Genomic DNA, 18,843 nt, shown 5'->3' with positions numbered 1-18,843 from the left:
CATCATCCTCATCAGAAGGCGAAATAAAACATGGCATACCTCAAGGTTCAATACTGGGACCGATACTTTTCCTGCTATACATAAACGATTTGGCATCTATCGATATAAAAGGAAAATTCACCCTATTTGCCGATGACACCACAATATTGTGGCGTGATAAAACTTTATGTAATCTACACGAGAATATAAGAGCAGATATAAAAAAATAAAAGAGTGGTGCAACTCTAATCTGCTGTCTTTCAATGTTTCCAAAACAAATTTAATATCATTCCGCTGCTTTATTGACAGCATTCCTTTAACAACACAGGATGCGAACAGGATAATTGAAAACAGACCTAGTACTAAATTTCTGGTGGTAATAATTGACAATAAACTCAAATTCGCCGATCACATTGTAACCCTCAATAAAAAGTTAGCTTCAGGGTGTTTTGCAGTGAGAATAAGATTTAAGGATCTTGGTTTGTCTGCCGCTAAATCGGCTTATTTCTCACTTCTTGAGCCACATTTAAGGTATGAAATTCCTTTCTGGGGAGTATGTTGCAAAACTCAAATTCTGACGGTGTTCATTATTCAGAAAAGGGCTATAAGATTCATGTGTAATGCCAAAAGTCGAGACTCCCCAAACCCCTATTTGAATTACATAAAATCTTGACAGTTTTTGAAATCTTTATTTTAGAAACAGTATGTTTAATTAAACATAAATTGATATTTAGCGGTTACTCCAATTATTATGCCCTTCGTCAATCTAACGACCTAAGATTACCCATACCAGCCTCCAGTGTAGTCAAAGACTTTATATATTATAATAGTCTCAAGATGTTTAATCATTTACCTGATCATATTAAAATTTTAGAGGATAGCTGTGTATTTCGAAAATCAGTAAAAGACTTATTATGTGGTAGATCCTATTATAGTTTAGAAGAGTTCTATAAGGACCGCTTTCTCTAATTTATTTTATCAAATGTATTTTTTATTAAACAAAGTATGGTATACTGCATTTGAACATTTTAAACTTTTTTAGTATTTTTTATTGTATGATATCTTTAATCAATTTTATATGTGTTTGGGTGTTTCAACATTATTTTTACCCTATATATATTTATGTGTGTATATATATATATATATATATATATATATATATATATATATATATATATATATATATATATATATTTTTTATCAAGTACTTTCTTGGTTTTTTCTCATTTTGTCTTCAATCGAGGACCGCCTGCCCGGTACTGACGATGCCCAATAGGCTGAAACAGCTGTATACCGGTGGCTCTTAAATTGAAATCAATATGGGAATGATCAAAGAGTACTTATTTATTTATTTTTTTTATATATATATATATATATATATGCGTATGTCTATGATGACTGATGAAAATTTGCAGCTTTGTCAATAAGACCTCATGTTCTTTGGGCAATAAAGCATATTATTATTATTATTATTATCATTATTTTTTACACATTAATTTTTTCATGATTTTTGAGAAAATGCTGTCACTTTTGAGGGTACGCGACGAATTATCTGCAGGAAAATAATAATATATATTTTTATTGTAAGTGTCCTGACGATAGGAAAAAATCATTACGCGACCGGTTCTGCTTTAATAGTCACCGCCTCACCCCTTTGCTGTCAATTCCAAGAAAGTGGTGACTTACAGAAATTCCAGATATGTTGTGATCTCAAAACCGTGACCCTGAATTGTCACAATCCACTCATATAAGTCAGTGAAGGTGATAATTTTTATCAGAAAGATACTAATTTTATTGATAGCTGTTATCGACTAAAGTTTCTGTCTCGATGCCCTACATTTTAGTGCGCGGTAATCTAGCTGCCTACGGACAAAGATACCCTTGGCGAGTGCTAGTATCAGGCCTCAAAGCGGGAGATATAGAACAGTTAAACAGATTCGCTTCTGGAGGCTACTGCGACGATTGCACCATAGTGTATATGCAACACCCTTGCGTTATTCTAACCGCTTTGGAAGTATTGGGGTACAAAGTAGTAGCTTCGTCGTCGACCAGCGTGAAACAAGACTACAACGAGTACATGTGGACTATGCGAAAGGAGTTCTCAGAGCCAGAGCCCGTTATATCTCCTACAACAGAAACAATCGACCACAAGGTTACTCTTTCCGAAGAAGGGGTTTAAAATATGGAAATCCCGGCTAGTTTGCTTGTGTCAAGCGGTACGTACGCCTATGTGGCAGTAAAAGCCTCTCTCCACTCTGCCGACAGTGCCGTTTTTGGTCTCAGTGATGTGGAGATCAAGGCGTTAGTGAAGAGATTTCCCGACTCTAAGAAAGAAGTTATAAATGGAGTTTTGCTGAAAGCCCCTCCTATTGAGGTCGTCAATGCTCTCAGTCAGCTAGGTTATCGTGTTGTGGCCACTACTGGAGAAGCAGAGGTTGTTTGGACCATGCAGCGAGATATCTAAGAGTGAATCTGAAAATTTGGTGATGTTCGTGAAGATAAAATTATTTAGTCAGTAGTGCTACTGGATGATTCATTTTATTATCATGCTGAGAAAAAATATAAATTTTATATTTTCTATTTTTTATTCTCATTTAGAGATATTGATTTTATCTTGAGTAGTATGGGAAACAGAGGATACTTAACACAGAATTCAGTTTTCTATTATAAGATATTTCAAATTATCATAATTTCGTGAATATTACTATTCCATTTTCCTTAACATTGTTAATCATACTTAGCATTGAAAATTGGGAATTGTTGAGTTGAATTGTTGAGAATTAACTGGTTCAAGTTTTTCCTAACTTAAAGATATTCAACCCAGCATTCGAAGATACATGACCTGACTAATAAAACTGCATAAAAATATTCGACCACAAGTCAAAAAAGCCCTTAATTCTTTGAATGTATAAGATAAAGAAACAACTCTGAAATGTATAAATAAATGACCTAGGAATTCATCAGTATTCAGCATTAAATGGTAAAGTTAACACAAACTGAAGTAATTCAACTGGAAATTTGGGTTGAGTTAGTACACGGTAGTCAAAACTTTGATTTGATTTTTTTTCATAGAAAATGTGGGGGGGTTTAATACTTTGTTCAACGTCTACTCCAGAATTATCTATTTCAGAACCTGATTTATTTAGAGCAAATTTGATAGTAAGATTTTTTTTATCGAATCTGCACTAATCCTACAGAACTCTGTACATGTTTAAAGTGAAGATATCCGACAAACACCCAGTCATATACTTTAAGGAGAGTTTGACGTTCTTCTGAGGATTTATGAATTGCTTAGAACCTTTTTTACCGCCTGTAGACCTCATGTCATTCTTCTCTTCATCATTCTGAAGCATCTGCAAGAAAAAAATATTGGTTTGGGAGGTACATCTTTGGGTCAAGTGTCTCTACTATTGAGGCTAGTTCAAGTATCATCATGTTATGTATTTTCATTAAAACTATATCAGCAATATCACTGAAACTGTTTAATCTTACAACATATAAAATTTATGCCTTATAAATATGCCAAATGAATTGAGAAATCTCTTATCTCTACATTACCAATATGGTTCACCAAATGTTTATACAAACTAAAGTTCACTTCTCGCTCTTAAATTTCCATAAACTTGTCTAAACCTGAACTAACAATTAGGGAGTATTCGGAATTCCGTTATCTAAAATGGTTTCAACAGGCTAGAAATGTATGAAAGAACAACAGATTTGAACGGAAGAATTCGTTTGAGTTAGTTGAAATCAAAGGTGATGTCAAAAAAAGGATAATAATAAGTATGCTAATTTGTGGAGAAAACATTTCATTTTGACATGCAATTAAAATGAATTGATAAAGGACAGCCTCACAAAAACCAAGCAGCCGAATAGGGACTGATGTCGGATGTGAATGTTTTTTCCTCCAGATCATCAAGTGAGCAGAGATTATACATTGTTGTCTTGAAAAAAAGTATCTTTATTTGTTAAATATCCTCAGTTTCCCTTTCATACCTTGGAACAATATTTACGATTATTTTTGATAAGAGCAAATTGAGCCACTGCATTGAACAGACTGAATATTTAAACTATTTTTGGAATTGCAAATATTTCCCTTTGTATTTTTGCAAGAATTGTGATAACTTCATTAAATAAATTTAGGATGGATAGGTTTTAAAAGTTTTGAAACATTAGATAATTAAGAGAATATTTTTAGGGATAATTGTCTCCTCTATTTCTCAATACAATATGTAAAATTATATTGTTAACTACTTGTTTGGGACTCAACAAATATTCATTAGAAGTATGAATACTTAGTTGTTAGAAATTTTCAAAAGTGCCCTACCTCGAATTCAAACTGATCTGGGAACTATTTTTGACATGTATGTTTCTTTAAAATATTTTTCGACTACATCGAGACAGACCAAACAGAAATTGAGAAGGTGAGGTTATGAATATGAATACAGAATGAAAATTAGGAACACTCATGAAATTTAAACACATGGATGACTTGAATGGAATTTGAATAATTGTTTCAAATTTTTAAAACCACTTTGTACAGTTTTATGAAGGACATGCCCTCAACCTTTCAGTTCCTGAAGAAGAGCCAAAAAAGTCTCGAAAGCTTGAACAGTGAAAAGATTTCTCATTTTTTTTGGCTCTGACCCCAGTACCTGATTCAACCTTACGCTGTTTCTTTACTTAGCCAGTCGAGCTAACCTCTCCGCTCTATGTATATAGGGGTGATTGTCAAAACAGTTACATATTTTTCGATGAAAAATTACAAATCAGAAAAATATTTAGTGCCCTCTAGATCATAAAAAAGAATGTATGCCCCTGTACTCGCAAGGAATTCTGTCAAAATAGAACAAACAAGAGAATTGATGTATTGGTTCCACGTATCAGCATATGGGTGTCAGCAAAATGTCTTATAATTCTCACTATGAATGGTACCTCTGTGATTCGAGAATGTGTAAAGATTATAACTGTTAACATTCAATTTGCCTATGAATCTTCCTTTTGGAGAAAACTTTTTTAGATGTATCACTAAAATTCGGGGAAATTCATGAATTGGCAGTTTTTTCGTGCATTTTCTTCTATCTTTGCACTTCAACTGGCCAGTTCTCTGTGGATTTGGAAGGGAGATCCCAAAATGAATCAAGCGTGACTGATTGGTGCCCACACTTCAATGTTGATTTCAACTGATCAAAAGAAATTATTCACAATTTTGGAATTATCTATCATTGAAAATGGGCTTTTTGTTATCCTTCAGTACTCTGCCAGTTTCTGTCCATCTTCTGGTAACCCTTTCAATAAATATTGGAGGAACTCGTGTTGGTCCTAACTCATGAATCTGGGGATAAATCTTTAGATTTGTCTATTTGTGAAGACTGCGTTCATCACATTTTTCTGATAGAGCTCTTCTGACCAAAGTTCTTTGATCACTTCTGCAAAAGCGTTGATCAAAGTACCCTTCATACTAGAATATATTAGTGTTGATATCTAAGGGTTTTGACTGAACTTTGCACTACTGGTCTGATGTTTTTAATATTGTTGGTGCTGCTCTCCAATTCTGAGTAGTCTGACACGGTGATTCCCCTTGTCACTGGAATATGAAAATATAGCGGATCTTGTGTCTTCTGGAGCAGTTGAACAATTCTGCTTGTGATCAGTGCTTGTGAAAATTGACTTGATAAATTCTGTCATAGGTTGAGAAAGAGCAATTAATAATGATTTATCCTTATAAAAATTGAACTTTGTCTTTTGTTTCCAACTCATCCAGATTTGTGTCCATACTTTTCATCAACTGTTGAATCTTATCAGTTGTAAACAATAAAGACATTTGTTATTAAATGATGTATCTTGTCACTGCTATCATCTTTACATAAATAACTTTTATAGTGACCGAGTAGTTTTCTGTATTATGCAAACTTATGAAAAATGTTCTAATGTGAATTGGTATCTGATGAGGATTAAGTTTTTTACATAAATAAACTGCTGGTAAAGATTGAAATTATTTCATGAATTCTCTTAAATTTTTTGAGAAATCTTTTCATATTTTCTCCATGCAAGTGTTGCAGATGGGTGTGTCCAAAATTTGTTATTTTGTTTATCTGTTTTTCATTTTTTATCAATATCATTTCAAATATTTTGACAATCCCTCATGTGTATCTGGACAGATTAATCCATGCATATAACTGTCATTTTTTTGTCATTTTGGATGTAGTTGATAGCGAAATTATCTCTAGAAAATTGTACAATTTTACCATAACAAACTTAATTTCTTATTCGTCTCATGGTAGGTATAGGAATTATCATATCCTTTCGCAAACATGTCATGTGAGTGCAACTGTAAGTGCTCCCACCCGGTGGCTACTCAGTCTCTAGACGAAATGGAATTCGAAAGAGGCATTTGGTATGCAGCTCAGTATGGGGATTTGGAGAGAGTGATCAAATTATTAAGGAACTGCGGTGATCCAGACAGGAGAGATTCTTCAGGATACACTGCTCTTCATTACGCTTCAAGAAATGGTCATTTGACAGTATGTCAGTTTTTGATCGAACGAGGGGCTGATGTCAACGCAACGACCAGAGGAGGGGCAACCTCTTTATGCAGAGCAGCTTCGGCAGGTAAACAGTAACTTGAATTGCAGCTTTGTAAAATTATGAATAATGAATGAATGTTGTTATATAAAAATGAATTTTTCAAAATCAAATTTCAAAAACATTCACCTCTGCCTACGTTCCTACATAGTAGGATCTGGTAAATATCACGAGATGGGGCTGTTACCGTTTGGGTCGGATCTTTCCTGCATTGACGAGGGGTACTACCCCGAAACTGATCTGTAGGTGATCCACTTGATTAATTTCAGCTGCTTGATGAATAAGAAGCATCTGCAAGACTAACTACTTAAAGGTATCTTGCACACATGTATGTTGAATATATTTCAATGTTTATCGTGGTATTAGTCAAGGAAGTAGTTGTTTCCGTCAGGTATATTCCAGATCCCACTGTAGGATTGTGAGAGATGAATGTTTCATACTTTCATAAAAAAATTCACGATCAACGTAAATACTTTCATAAGCCAAAATAAAATCTAGATCCTCAAAATTCAACTGTGTTCATGGTGGGTTCAGATATTACAGTTTGCTTAGCCAATTTCTCATATGAATTTCTTGTAGGCGCTCACTTTTATCTTTGCTATTGTGAATGATGAGAAGTTTTGCATCACACCGCTGCCTGAGGTTTGAGGTCATTACAGATGCTTTCATATTAATCTAGCAGATTTTTATTATGCCACAAAAGTGTGTTTATCATCTGTAAGAGTAGTAAAGCTACCAAAAATACAGTAGTCGGGCCAGGTGGGTCTTTGTTATGGATTCATGTATGAATTCGTTTAAAAAAATATACTTTGTGGTATACCACAAGGCTCTGTACTTGGACCCACTCGTTTCCTGTTATAGATTAATGACCTGGCATACTTGAATACATTTGGAAAATTTATACCAACATACTGACCTTTCATGGTAATTCTGACTCTTCATTTTTTTGGGTAATTAAGAAATCATACAAATGCAATCAAATCCTGGATCTGAATATAAAGATCTGAAATTTGACAACCATATAGAATAACTATGCAAAGAACTATGTTAAATACAATATTTGAAACCCTATTTACCCCCTTGAGGGTGGAAATTCCAGATTCCCTTTCTTGATGTTTATTTACGCTGTACAAAGAACCTACCTGCATATTTCAAGATTCTAGGTTCACTAGCTTCGGACATACCTTAATATAAGAACGAGCAACAACTAGTGACTTATATTTTTACTTTGAAAATACAGGTACTAAAAAAAAGTGCCAACTGCGCACAAAAACTTTGTAAATGGTAGCCAATGTGTTATTCTGATGTATAAGCTATAGTTATGTAAAGTTTCATCTAAATCCGTTCAGTCGTTTAGGTGTGAAAGAGCCACAAATATACATACACACATCATCACAAAATTTATAATTTATATTATTATAGATTTTGTGACTTGATTAAAAATTAACATTTCCTGAACTCAATTCAAGATTATTTTATGAATAAATAAAAGTGATTTAGTTATTAATAGCACACCCTTTTACTTTTTCAATTTTCAGTTGAAGAAAAAAAATAATAACTGTTAATAAAACTGTGAAATAGTATTGTATTTATTTTTAGGAAAACGAGATATTGTGAAATACTTATTGTCCAAGAAAGCGGACCCCTTCATTCAAGACTCTGATGGTAAAACGGCTCTCCATCGAGCAGCTGAAAATGGCCATTTGGAAATATGTGAGGATCTCTTGACAGCTGCCCCACTTCTCAAAGAAGTGTCTGATAACAAAGGCAATAAAGTTAGAGACCTGAATTGAAAATTCAATAATTTGATATCAAATATTGACTCATTTACCCTTTATTTCAATTGAGAAATTGTACTGTTATATACCTTTTTGAATGTCTTGCACTTCGTATATATTAAATGCAATAATACTTATCTACGGTTGTGATTTCCTTTTAGTTATCTATGGATGAGTGAACCCAAATGTGGGGCTGTAAAAAATTATTCAACTATGAAATATGGTCACTTTCAAAGTAAGGGACGTTTTATATTTAATGACTAAGTCGCGTTCATTTTTGATAAGCAGGGTATGGTTATAACACGCTTTTTGAGCTTTGGTTTCGTCCGTCTTCCAGTAAAAAAGGAAGTTATTATTCGTCGGTCAGTGTTGAAGTTTATTTTGCAACAGTATGCCGTGATTATCCTAGTTTATCTTGGTTAAGCATGGTTTGAGTTTTCAACCCTTCCCATAAATTATGCCAATTTCAATATACTGGAACATTAATTTTTAGGTTTTTCATCTTTCATATATATATATATATATATATATATATATATATATATATATATATATATATATATATATATATATATAAATCAAGAATGAAATAATTCGTGGACACAACACTCATAAAATAGGGGCAAACCGCGGACACGTGTTTCTGGCTATTGGCCTCATCAGCGCGGTGCAGCCAAGTGTAAAGATGGGCAACACTTGTTTGCCGAAAGCAGGAAACAACACATACGCACGGAGTCAACAACAGAAGCCAACCGCACATTTGTGGTTCCAGTTAGAAGACCTAGAATTCCTAGGCTACATCTAACATGACCACGTAGGCAGCTATAGCTACCTGCGTGAGATCCGGGTCCAGGATATAAATGATGAGGCCAATAGCCAGAAACACGTGTCCGCGGTTTGCCCCTATTTTTTGAGTGTTGTGTCCACGAATTATTTCATTCTTGATTTGTATCATACACACTCGATAAAATCTCTATCTATCTATATATATATATATATATATATATATATATATATATATATATATATATATATATATATATATATATATATATATATATATATATATATATATATATATTATATTATGCTCCAGGTTCAGGTGAAAACACCTTACTCCTTGCCTCTCATATAGACCTACGAACTTGTAGGTACATGTGGCAGATACTTGACAACTTACCTAGCTAATGCCGCGCAGAAAGCTAAAGTAAAACCATCAGGCACCTGTGCAACATCTTCGATTTGGAAGATTCGTCGCAAGTTATTTCCCACTATGAAAAGCAGAAATTAATTTCATTCAGTCGATAGATTGCTTTCAGAGTACTTGCCCCATCATCAGTACCGGGCATGTGGTCTCTTCGGAACGGAGTGAACCATCTGAGTATCACGACCGTCGGGTATCTGCCACACGTACCTACAAAATCGTAGGTATATATATATATATATATATATATATATGTGTGTTTCGTGTTTCGGGCTTCGGGCTTTTGGCCCATCATCAGTATGGTGCAGCCAAGTGTAAGGATGGGCAACACTTGGTTACCAAAAGATAGAAATACAAACGCACGGAGCCACCAACAGGAGCCAACCGCACATTTGTGGTTTCAGTTGATAGATCTCGTGTTCACAAGAAAACTATCAAAATCACCACGGAGGCAGCTATAGCTACTTTCATGAGTGCTATGTCCGATATTAACTTATGTTTCTATATCAAGACACTCAATAACTTTCATATTTGTATAATTTCCTGGACCCGGATGTCACGCAGGTAGCTATAGCTGCCTCCGTGGTGATTTTGATAGTTTTCTTGTGAACACGAGATCTATCAACTGAAACCACAAATGTGCGGTTGGCTCCTGTTGGTGGCTCCATGCATTTGTATTTCTATCTTTTGGTAACCAAGTGTTGCCCATCCTTACACTTGGCTGCACCATACCGATGATGGGCCAAAAGCCCGAAACACGTGTCTATGGTTTGCCACTTTCATGAGTGCTATGTCCGATATTAACTTATGTTTCTATATCAAGACACTCAATAACTTTCATATTTGTATATATATATATATATATATATATATATATATATATATATATATATATATATATATATATATATATATATATATATATAAAGGTGTTATTGAATGTCGTAAGGAAAATATTAGTTAGAACAGCACTCAAAGAAAAATTGATAGCAAACCGCAGACACGTATTTCCGGTTATTGGCTTTGGTGTGTGTATGTTCTTGCCGTTGCCTCTCATGTGAAACCTACAATTTTGTAGGTATGTGTGGCAGATACCCGACGGAAAAAAGAACAGCTAACCAGGCTAATGAAGCGCAAAAAGCTGAAGTGGAACTGGCAGGCACCTGTGCAACATCTTTCAACAAAAATAATATTCACGTATTTTGTAGAGATATTTTCCTTGGTTCACTTTTTTGCTAGAAAAGACAAAAATCTTTCTTTTTTGGGTAGATTTGTACTAAATAAAACGCACCTAGTAAAACTTCTATAAACTTCTCTTTCTATATATTTTAAAGCTTTCATCTCTCTTCCAGACAGTTTACACTTTTCAGTTAGTTTTTTGGTAACTACAAAATACAAAATTCAATTATGTAAATCAAAACAAATTAATACAGTCATTTGAATACATATATTCAAATAACCTCCTAGAAAATGTGACTCAATAACTTGCTGTAAGTGTATTTGGATAAATACAAACAATAATTACATTTTTGGGTTTTTGGAATCGTTCTCTGAATGTTCAAGAACAATCAATTATTGGAAAAAACTCGAAATTTGTACATGACTTACTTTTTATCATCCTCACAACTGAACAAATAAAAGGATAGAATAGAAAAGCAAACTTTCAATTCATCCTGATGAATTACTGGTGAAAACCCATTTTTTTTGTCAAAGAAAAAAATCACCTAGTCATCTATACCTTGTATTTTGTTTTTCATATCAGAAAGTAACGCCAAAGTTGAATACAACTGGTAATGTCTGTTTTTCTGTAAACCAGCTGTCGTCACACAAGGTCTTATCTTTTTACCTGCGGTTCCTAGCGTTTTTTTATGTTGGTACTACTTTCGAACAGTTGTTCACAGTTTCAGCTGTTTAGTTTGTTGGTGACAGGCATGAAAGTAAGTAGTGTTTAGGGTTCTCGACGATTTTCTTCTGGCGAAAAAAATGGATTGAAGAATTTACATGAAATGTTGTGTGGGAAGCGCTTTGAAAACCGAAACTATCTACAAAATATATTTAAAAAAAAAATTCAGGTACTAGCCGAAGCTCCATCAATAATACATTCTTGGACAACAATCCAACAAGTGTCCAAGCTTGATACCAGATACTAATTTTGAATAGTTGTAGTATCTGAATATCGAAGTTGTTAGTTCTTAAACAGTTCTACAAAACCCAAAAGTGTAACAGTAATATCTGAAGTCCAAATACACATGATAAAGCTCATAATTTGGCGATAACATAAAACAATATCATCATATCGATTAACATAAACATTTATATTGTTACAAATCTGGCTTATAACTTTTTTTTAAACTGTCTCAGTTGTAATTATAATTGGAACAAACTCAATTATAATTGGTCTTGAATGTTATCTAGAAATTTCCAAACACTTCATACTTTCCTACCTAGATCTCGAAATAAATCATATAGTGAGGTTTATTTAATTTAAACAGTTATTGATTTCATAGATTTCTGAAGCGAAACTCACTATTAATTGTGAAACGTGCAGAAGGGCGTTGTTGACTAGTTCCGACGGCTGCTAACGAAATTTTTGGAACATTTCGTCGATTTCCTTACAATAGGACTCTGCTGTGATGGTTTGGCCCTGATGCAAAAAGTTATTAAACCACATCAACCGCTGACCATCATACACTTACCATGATCTTTTTTGGTAGGTTTATGCCTTTGAGAAGTAGAGGATCCACTTTTCATGACACGTAACGATCCGATTTAAAAAAGGGACTTTTTGGATGCGCAACAGCAAAGAAGAACAGATCTTGAAACGGGAAAATTTCTGTTGTTCGTTTAAATCGGGGGACACCCCTCATCAGTGCCCAACCATTGTCCTGAACGTCTCATGTTGGAGTAGAGGATCCTCTTTTCATGACAAGTGACGATCTGATCCAAAAAAGGACTTTTTGGATGCGCAAAAGCAAAGAACAGACCTCGAACTGGGACAATTTCTGTTGATCGTTTGAATCGGGGACACCCACTTTTAGGGTTTTTTGACCTTTCCAATACGTTTAAAACCATCAAAAACCACATGCGAGTTTCCACCAGGGTCCTCAGATCCTCGTCCTTGATTACTGTAGGTCGACCAGTTCGGAGCTTATCTTTGAGACTGCAATCTCCGGAATGAAATTCAGCAAACCAACGTTGAACAGTTCGTTCAACTATCATTGCCAAATGCCTGATTCATTTTATAGGCTGCTTCGACGGCGCTTAGGTTCAATTTGAATTCGTTTAACGACACCATATAAGCTGAAGAGGCAAAAAATTAACATTTAGTTATCTCCTGATGTTTACTTCATTACCGAAACATGCGTCGAGAAACCGCTCTACCAACTACCAAGTTGAGACTTAAGGATTAACGAGGTCTTACCATTTGATTTGCGTACTAGGGCAGAGATCGAACCCATATTATATACCAATTAAACATAACGACATTTCACATCCTCTCTTACAGTAAAAACCTTTTTTTTTCATAAAGCTATCTTGACTGAAGAAAATGTGTACCACTTTAATCAAAAATCTCAGATACGTAACAATATAAACATCCTGTTGGATACAAAACAAAAACTCCTAATACTGAATGACTAGAATTCAAATAAAACGGGAATTCCCCCGAGATCATAAACGCATCTACAATACTGTGTCAAAGTTTGTTTCCAGGTTTGTTAGCCTTGGTCCTCGAATTTTCATGCCTGACATTTCGTCTACAACTGTGATATACATTATCAAAGGCATTGAGGCAACAGATCCTGCGCCCTAGTTGTTCTCACAGAAATGAAAAAAAAATTTACAAAAAAGATACATGTAGAAGGACAATCAACCTGATTCCCGAATGATGTAATATATGCTATGAGAAAGACTAGAGCACTGCGACAGTTACCTCATCACCTTTAATAATGTCTACCGCAGTTTTTACCGAAACTTCAGGCATAAAAACCTGTAAACTCTCGGCCAATAAACCCAGAAAATAGTTTCGACCATGAAAGTTTACATTCTTTGCTTCTACAGTATCTCTAACGTCAAATATCTAAGTAAAATCGGAGGTAAAGGCAGTGTCGAAATTCGCTCGAGTAATTCTTTGGTCCCGATTCGCTTCCGAATGCTGATCCTACACAGCTCACGCAAGTTCAAAGGATTCGTCTTGACATGAACTAGAAAATCACAGGTGGGGTCAGAAGACCGACTACGTAATGCTCGCGGGTCCCAGATCATTTCCGACATCCTGAAACCGCTATAAACTATTATCCTGACTAGATCCAGGTTTCCGTGACGTTTCGCTAGACTGAGGTTGTCAACGTAGGCACGTTCGTCTCTAACATTGACGTCTGCTCCATGCTGTATCAGAGCTACAGCTGCACTCCGGTTCTCCAGAATGATGGAGTAAAACAGGACATTTCCCTGGTAGCTGGGAGCGTTCATGTCGGCTCCTTTGCTTACCAGGAGTTCTATCAGCTGCTGGACGCTCCTCGCTTCGCGAACATCTTGGACACAGATGTGGAGGGCTGTTTTGCCATCGATGAGGCTGGCCGCATTGACGTCTGCACCGCATGAGAGAAGGTATCTGGATGAAAGAATGATATTAGAAGAATTTGCAACAGGTTCCATTTTTTAGAAAATTACTTCAGAGGACGGGAGAAAAAGTAGAAACATAGAAGGACGTGGGAATATTGAACTATTATGATGAAGGAAATTGAAATGGAAAAAATACAGGAATCAAATGATAGAAAGGATATGTGAACATAGAAATATAAAATAATCACATCATTCAAAATAATGAATTTCTGAATATCAGTACTTCACAAGATATTCAGTTATTTTAATTGGAGTAACAAACGAATAATTAAGTGCACATTTTGTCTCATAAGTCACTCTCGACTAACTTTCTATAAAAAAATAACCTTGTTCTGTGGAATCGAATAGATCAATTTTAAGGCATTCATATTTCAATTTGTTACACTTTGGGAGTCCAAATCCGGGGGCCACAAGCATAACAAGACTAGCCCCCTCGTTACTCAGGCTATTTACACCATGGTAGAAGATGTGGACTAGTGAAGATTTTATTTCTGTGTAGCCTCAGTAACAGAATTTTAAAAGAAAAAGCGGCATCTCTCATTGACAGCAGACTGAATCCTAGAATATCATTGATAAAATAGATGATAGGTTGCAAAGCTGCAGTGAAAGATAGAGAGCGAATCTCGTTCAGTGGTCAATGTGAAAGCTTGGATTTGAAACGGAGCATATTGGAAAGCCTCAACCATCATTGATAATCATGTATGGAGTTTTTTGTCAATGCCACAGACAAGGTATTGGACCACAAATGTTTGGTTTGTGGGCTCTTGTTTCGGATAGGATTTTTGTTCGAACCATACAATTTAATCGGTCAAGAAATCTATCTCGTCTGCGGACACAATTTGCGGAAAAACTTGAAAATATTTCAAATTCTGACAAATTATGAATAAAAAAAACATTATATTAGGTTTTAAGCTGTCTTGAGCCAGGGTTCTTACCCCACTTATATAGATCTGCATCCACTAAACAATATAACCAAAAAAAATTCTTGGGCAAGAGAGGTTTCTCAAACAACTGATTCAGAATTCCCTGAATAATTTTACATTCTCTTTACAACTTATTCATTATTATTTATCAATCCACAAGTACCTCAACAATATCTTATTGTACATTTCTCTGTGACTATTTTGTCTACTATTGATTTCTTTATTTTACTCTGCTTCTGTTCTCTATTGCTTTGTTTGATTTTTTTTCTAACATCAATTGTTAGTCAACAAAATATGTATCAAATCAAAAAGATAAAAGGTTCCATACTTGAGAACCATTATTTGAAAGTTAACCTTTTCGAGGGCAAGATGATAAATATCTTCTACTCACCTAGCTATAGCCAAATTTTTTCTAGAACAAGACAACATGAGTGGTGTATGACCCTGATCGTCTCTTGCATTCAACATGGCTCCCCCTTCTAGGAGCATTTGTACCATTTCCAAATTATTGTTTGAAACTGCAGAATGAAGCAAATGATGGGAATGTATTATTCTGGTTCCTCCCTCTAACAGCACCTTGACCTAGACAAAAAATGTAAAGCATTGCTTCTTACGAATTCAAATTATGATACATACAAATATTATTCCTTTTATAGATAGTGTACATTTCTTACCAGAGGAGCATTATTTGCCCAAACTGCCAACCGTAATGATGTTACTGCACCTGGCTCCTCATGGTTTACTCTAGCACCTTTTTTTATCAGATATCTGACAGTTTCTGGGTTTCCATTACGAACAGCTAGTGTTAGTGGAGAATGTTCATCCAAATCTACTACATTAATATCAGCTCCTGGAAACAAATTCACTGTTGGATAAGTCAGTTTCATAAGATATATTAAGGGGGCGAAAATTCAGTGATAAATCTTTGGCTTCAGAAATTGTTTCAAAATATCTTTGGCTTTTTGGAAAATCACATACTCTGATAGATGAACAAATTGTATTTATGAACCACAAATGCTACTGTTGCCTACTGAGATCGGTACATGACTAGATTTTTGGATGCTTTCAAGAGTCTGGAAATAAAGTGTGGCATGAAAAGTATGAACAGTGACAAAGGTCATGTTCCAACAGCTCAATGTATACCTTTCAATGAATCAAGATTGCGGAGGTACATTTCTACTATTATTCTTCTTTATAGCTTTTTCTACATCCCTATTAATTAGCTCACTCCAATTTCATTTTCCATGTTAGTTCTTCACTTTCTCTAAATACTTTTACTCTTCGAATCTCAAGAAGAGCACTATGAAATACTTTTAAAGCCAACAACATTTCTTCTAGTTTCACAAATGAAAGAAATATGAGGTATTGACAATATATCAATTAAACTTCGTGAAAATCTGCCAAGAAAATACAATATGCATTTTACACACACTTATAATAATGAAGTATGCTTTACTATCTTACAAAGCTGAGAAAGTTACTTAAACACTACTAATATTGATACACATCTGAAGAAGTTATTGTATAGTTAAACACGTCTCTTTGTTTCGTAAACTGTTATGTGAAAATCTCCCGATAAAGTGAACAAAATACCTGCTTCAATCAAAATCCTTATAACACCAAGATAAGCCCCTCTTGCAGCAACATGAAGGGCACTTTGTCTATGCCTCCCTCCAACTGCATTGACAGTGGCTCCCTTCTTCAGCAACCACCTGACCATCTCACAATCTTCATTTGCAGCTGCCATGTGTAACGGGCTGAAGCAGCAAGCGTCATTTTGGTAAATGCTCAACTCTTTGCCGAAGATGGACATAAGATATTCGACCATGTCGATATTTCCTGAATTGACAGCATAGTGTAGAACACTTTGGCCATGTCGATCTAGTCGAGTAACGTCTCGATCTGGTGATTCAAGCATGATAGAGGTCCTGTTCAGTATATTGGCATACCATTTGTACATATTGTTCACATCTCCTTCAAGACTGTTATCATCTGTTGATGAAATATACAATACAAACTACTATTTTGATTGAAGATATTAATATAAATAATTTTTCCAAAAAAGTATCACATCAAAAGACATTCAATTTGGAGAAAAAAATACCATTTTGATCAAATTTTTTAGATTCCACAATGATCCAACACTTACGTGTTCAAATCATTTAGTGATTTCCAAAAGATTATCGAAATTTTTTTACTATTTAGGAGCCGTATGATTTGCCCATTATCTTCCAAGTCTTTAGAAAACAGTGCAGCCTGATGGGCTCATTGCGTTTTTTATCGTTACTCAATACAGATTATGTCCAATAATTATATGTAATTGAAATTACATGCTGTAAAAATATTCGAGAATGATATACTTTAGTGTAATATTTTCAAAATTGCAATGCTTGACCAGTTTGTGGAACAGCACTCTATTATATTTTGATTACATTTCATGAAACAAGAGTTAATTTGTATTAATCTGCAAAAACTATTCAAACTGAGGGTTATTTTTGTGGTAAATTGATAATATACCTGGTGAAAAATGTGTTTCGCTAACTTCCATATCCCATTCAAGAGCTTCCATTCCATCAGGGGTGGGCCCATCTCCAAACTCGTTTTCTTCTATATCTCTACAAACTACAAAGTATCCAATATTTTTGAATGATTTCGGTGCTGCATTTTCAAGTTGTAAGTATTGTGGTTTGGAGATATTTTCGTTTTGAAAATCCAGATTCGAGGAGGGGCCATGGTGCTCTATTAATGCTTTCAATATTGATATATTTCCAGTTTGTGCAGCAGCCCCTAGGAGGGTCATGCCATTAGAGCAAATTTTGTTAATGTTGATACCTACAAAAAATGGGTAAAATTGGGAATGCATGAACGAGATAAGTTTAACCTCTGGATGGGCAACAGTTAATCAATTTCACATCTTTTTCATAAACAGCTTGCATAAGAAGCTCATTCGAGGCTTCCATTGCAAACGGCAACTTTTTCACTTCATTTGGCCACAATTGCATCCATATTTATTAAAATATCACTCTGTATTCAAATCATATTTAATAGGAGATGGCACAAGTATGACAAATGATACCAGTGGATCATTCCTATCAGCCATAGTCCTAACACAGTGTATCATCTACCTGTGCTCTAATTACATTTCAAATCAGCTGTAAATGGATAATTTATAAGATGAAAATCTACGAAGTTTCAGATCTTGACGTCTCTGTCACTGTTAAAAACAAATCATTATTCACATATCACATATGTCTAAACACACGGCCAACGGGAAAATACACTGACGTCTAGCGACCACATTACTATATCATAACATCATCTATAACCCTAATCCTCAGTATATCATTTTGTCAACACTGACAGAAAAGTAAGCTTTATAACTTACTACTAATGCATCATCCCACTTTCAAGGCTATGATTATAATAATAATGGCAATAATGAACGTCTTCATTCACGAATAACGAAAAGACTTTAAAATGTTAATCAATCTATAAATCAAAATAATCATATTTGTAAAGAAAAATAAACAATAATTTGATAAAAAGATAATCCAAAGAAAGAATGCCATTGTAACTTATCGATACATGACCTCATAAAGAAATTCATTAACTTTTTTCTTGAAGTTTATTAGTGAATAGTTTCTGAAATTTTACGGTGATGAATTGTACAATGAAGATGCATTATAAGAGAAACCATGACAACCAAAATGACTGACTGTACCTTCTAGAAATATTATTATCATGTTCCAGT

The 18,843-nt window shown here is 34.6% G+C and overlaps 4 protein-coding genes across 6 annotated transcripts; 3 read left to right on the top strand and 1 right to left on the bottom strand.

Moving 5' to 3' along the window:
- The first annotated feature begins 1,610 nt into the window (after positions 1–1,610).
- On the top strand, positions 1,611–8,479 carry LOC111505670 (uncharacterized). Of its 3 annotated transcripts, none has more exons than XM_023160521.2 (3): positions 1,611–1,740; positions 6,264–6,591; positions 8,164–8,479. In XM_023160521.2, the coding sequence occupies exons 2-3, from the start codon at positions 6,294–6,296 to the stop codon at positions 8,355–8,357; spliced, it is 492 nt and encodes a 163-aa protein (XP_023016289.1). In that variant the 5' UTR covers positions 1,611–1,740; positions 6,264–6,293; the 3' UTR covers positions 8,358–8,479. The 3 variants fall into 3 exon arrangements, with proteins under 3 accessions (XP_023016289.1, XP_074027120.1, XP_023016286.1); XM_074171019.1 differs by lacking the exon at positions 1,611–1,740 and adding an exon at positions 2,710–5,961; XM_023160518.2 differs by lacking the exon at positions 1,611–1,740 and having other exon boundaries at positions 2,710–6,591.
- LOC111505672 (uncharacterized) lies at positions 1,739–2,299 on the top strand. The gene has a single exon (XM_074171020.1). The coding sequence runs from the start codon at positions 1,808–1,810 to the stop codon at positions 2,156–2,158; it is 351 nt and encodes a 116-aa protein (XP_074027121.1). The 5' UTR covers positions 1,739–1,807; the 3' UTR covers positions 2,159–2,299.
- Positions 2,162–2,557, top strand: LOC111505673 (uncharacterized). Its single transcript, XM_023160523.2, has one exon. It carries the CDS (start codon positions 2,162–2,164, stop codon positions 2,441–2,443), a length of 282 nt encoding a protein of 93 aa, XP_023016291.2. The 3' UTR covers positions 2,444–2,557.
- Positions 8,480–10,841: 2,362 nt separating the features above from the next.
- Positions 10,842–18,325, bottom strand: LOC111505674 (uncharacterized). Its single transcript, XM_023160524.2, has 6 exons — positions 17,974–18,325; positions 17,610–17,924; positions 16,686–17,084; positions 15,767–15,942; positions 15,484–15,674; positions 10,842–14,158 (listed from the first exon to the last, which is right to left on the bottom strand). Exons 1-6 carry the CDS (start codon positions 18,092–18,094, stop codon positions 13,600–13,602), a joined length of 1,761 nt encoding a protein of 586 aa, XP_023016292.2. The 5' UTR covers positions 18,095–18,325; the 3' UTR covers positions 10,842–13,599.
- Between the last annotated feature and the right edge of the window lie 518 nt (positions 18,326–18,843).

This window comes from Leptinotarsa decemlineata, unplaced genomic scaffold (genome assembly GCF_025532065.1).
Source record: "Leptinotarsa decemlineata unplaced genomic scaffold, Ldec_3_MD MMD2_tig00000008_RagTag_RagTag, whole genome shotgun sequence".
NCBI classification, from domain to species: Eukaryota; Metazoa; Arthropoda; class Insecta; order Coleoptera; family Chrysomelidae; genus Leptinotarsa; species Leptinotarsa decemlineata.
Note: the sequence above shows the minus strand (reverse complement) of the source record. Positions and strands in the feature narration are given on the sequence as shown.

Excerpts from the sequence above, each read along its gene's own strand:
- LOC111505672 (XM_074171020.1), top strand. The coding sequence starts at position 1,808 with ATGCCCTACATTTTAGTGCGCGGTAATCTAGCTGCCTACGGACAAAGA.
- LOC111505673 (XM_023160523.2), top strand. The coding sequence starts at position 2,162 with ATGGAAATCCCGGCTAGTTTGCTTGTGTCAAGCGGTACGTACGCCTAT.
- LOC111505670 (XM_023160521.2), top strand. The coding sequence starts at position 6,294 with ATGTCATGTGAGTGCAACTGTAAGTGCTCCCACCCGGTGGCTACTCAG. Across the intron at positions 6,592-8,163 it reads ATGCAGAGCAGCTTCGGCAG|GAAAACGAGATATTGTGAAA; the intron begins GTAAACAGTAAC and ends ATTTATTTTTAG.
- LOC111505674 (XM_023160524.2), bottom strand. The coding sequence starts at position 18,094 with ATGCAATTGTGGCCAAATGAAGTGAAAAAGTTGCCGTTTGCAATGGAA. Across the intron at positions 17,925-17,973 it reads TAACTGTTGCCCATCCAGAG|GTATCAACATTAACAAAATT; the intron begins GTTAAACTTATC and ends CATTTTTTGTAG. Across the intron at positions 15,675-15,766 it reads GGGCAAATAATGCTCCTCTG|GTCAAGGTGCTGTTAGAGGG; the intron begins GTAAGAAATGTA and ends TTTTTTGTCTAG.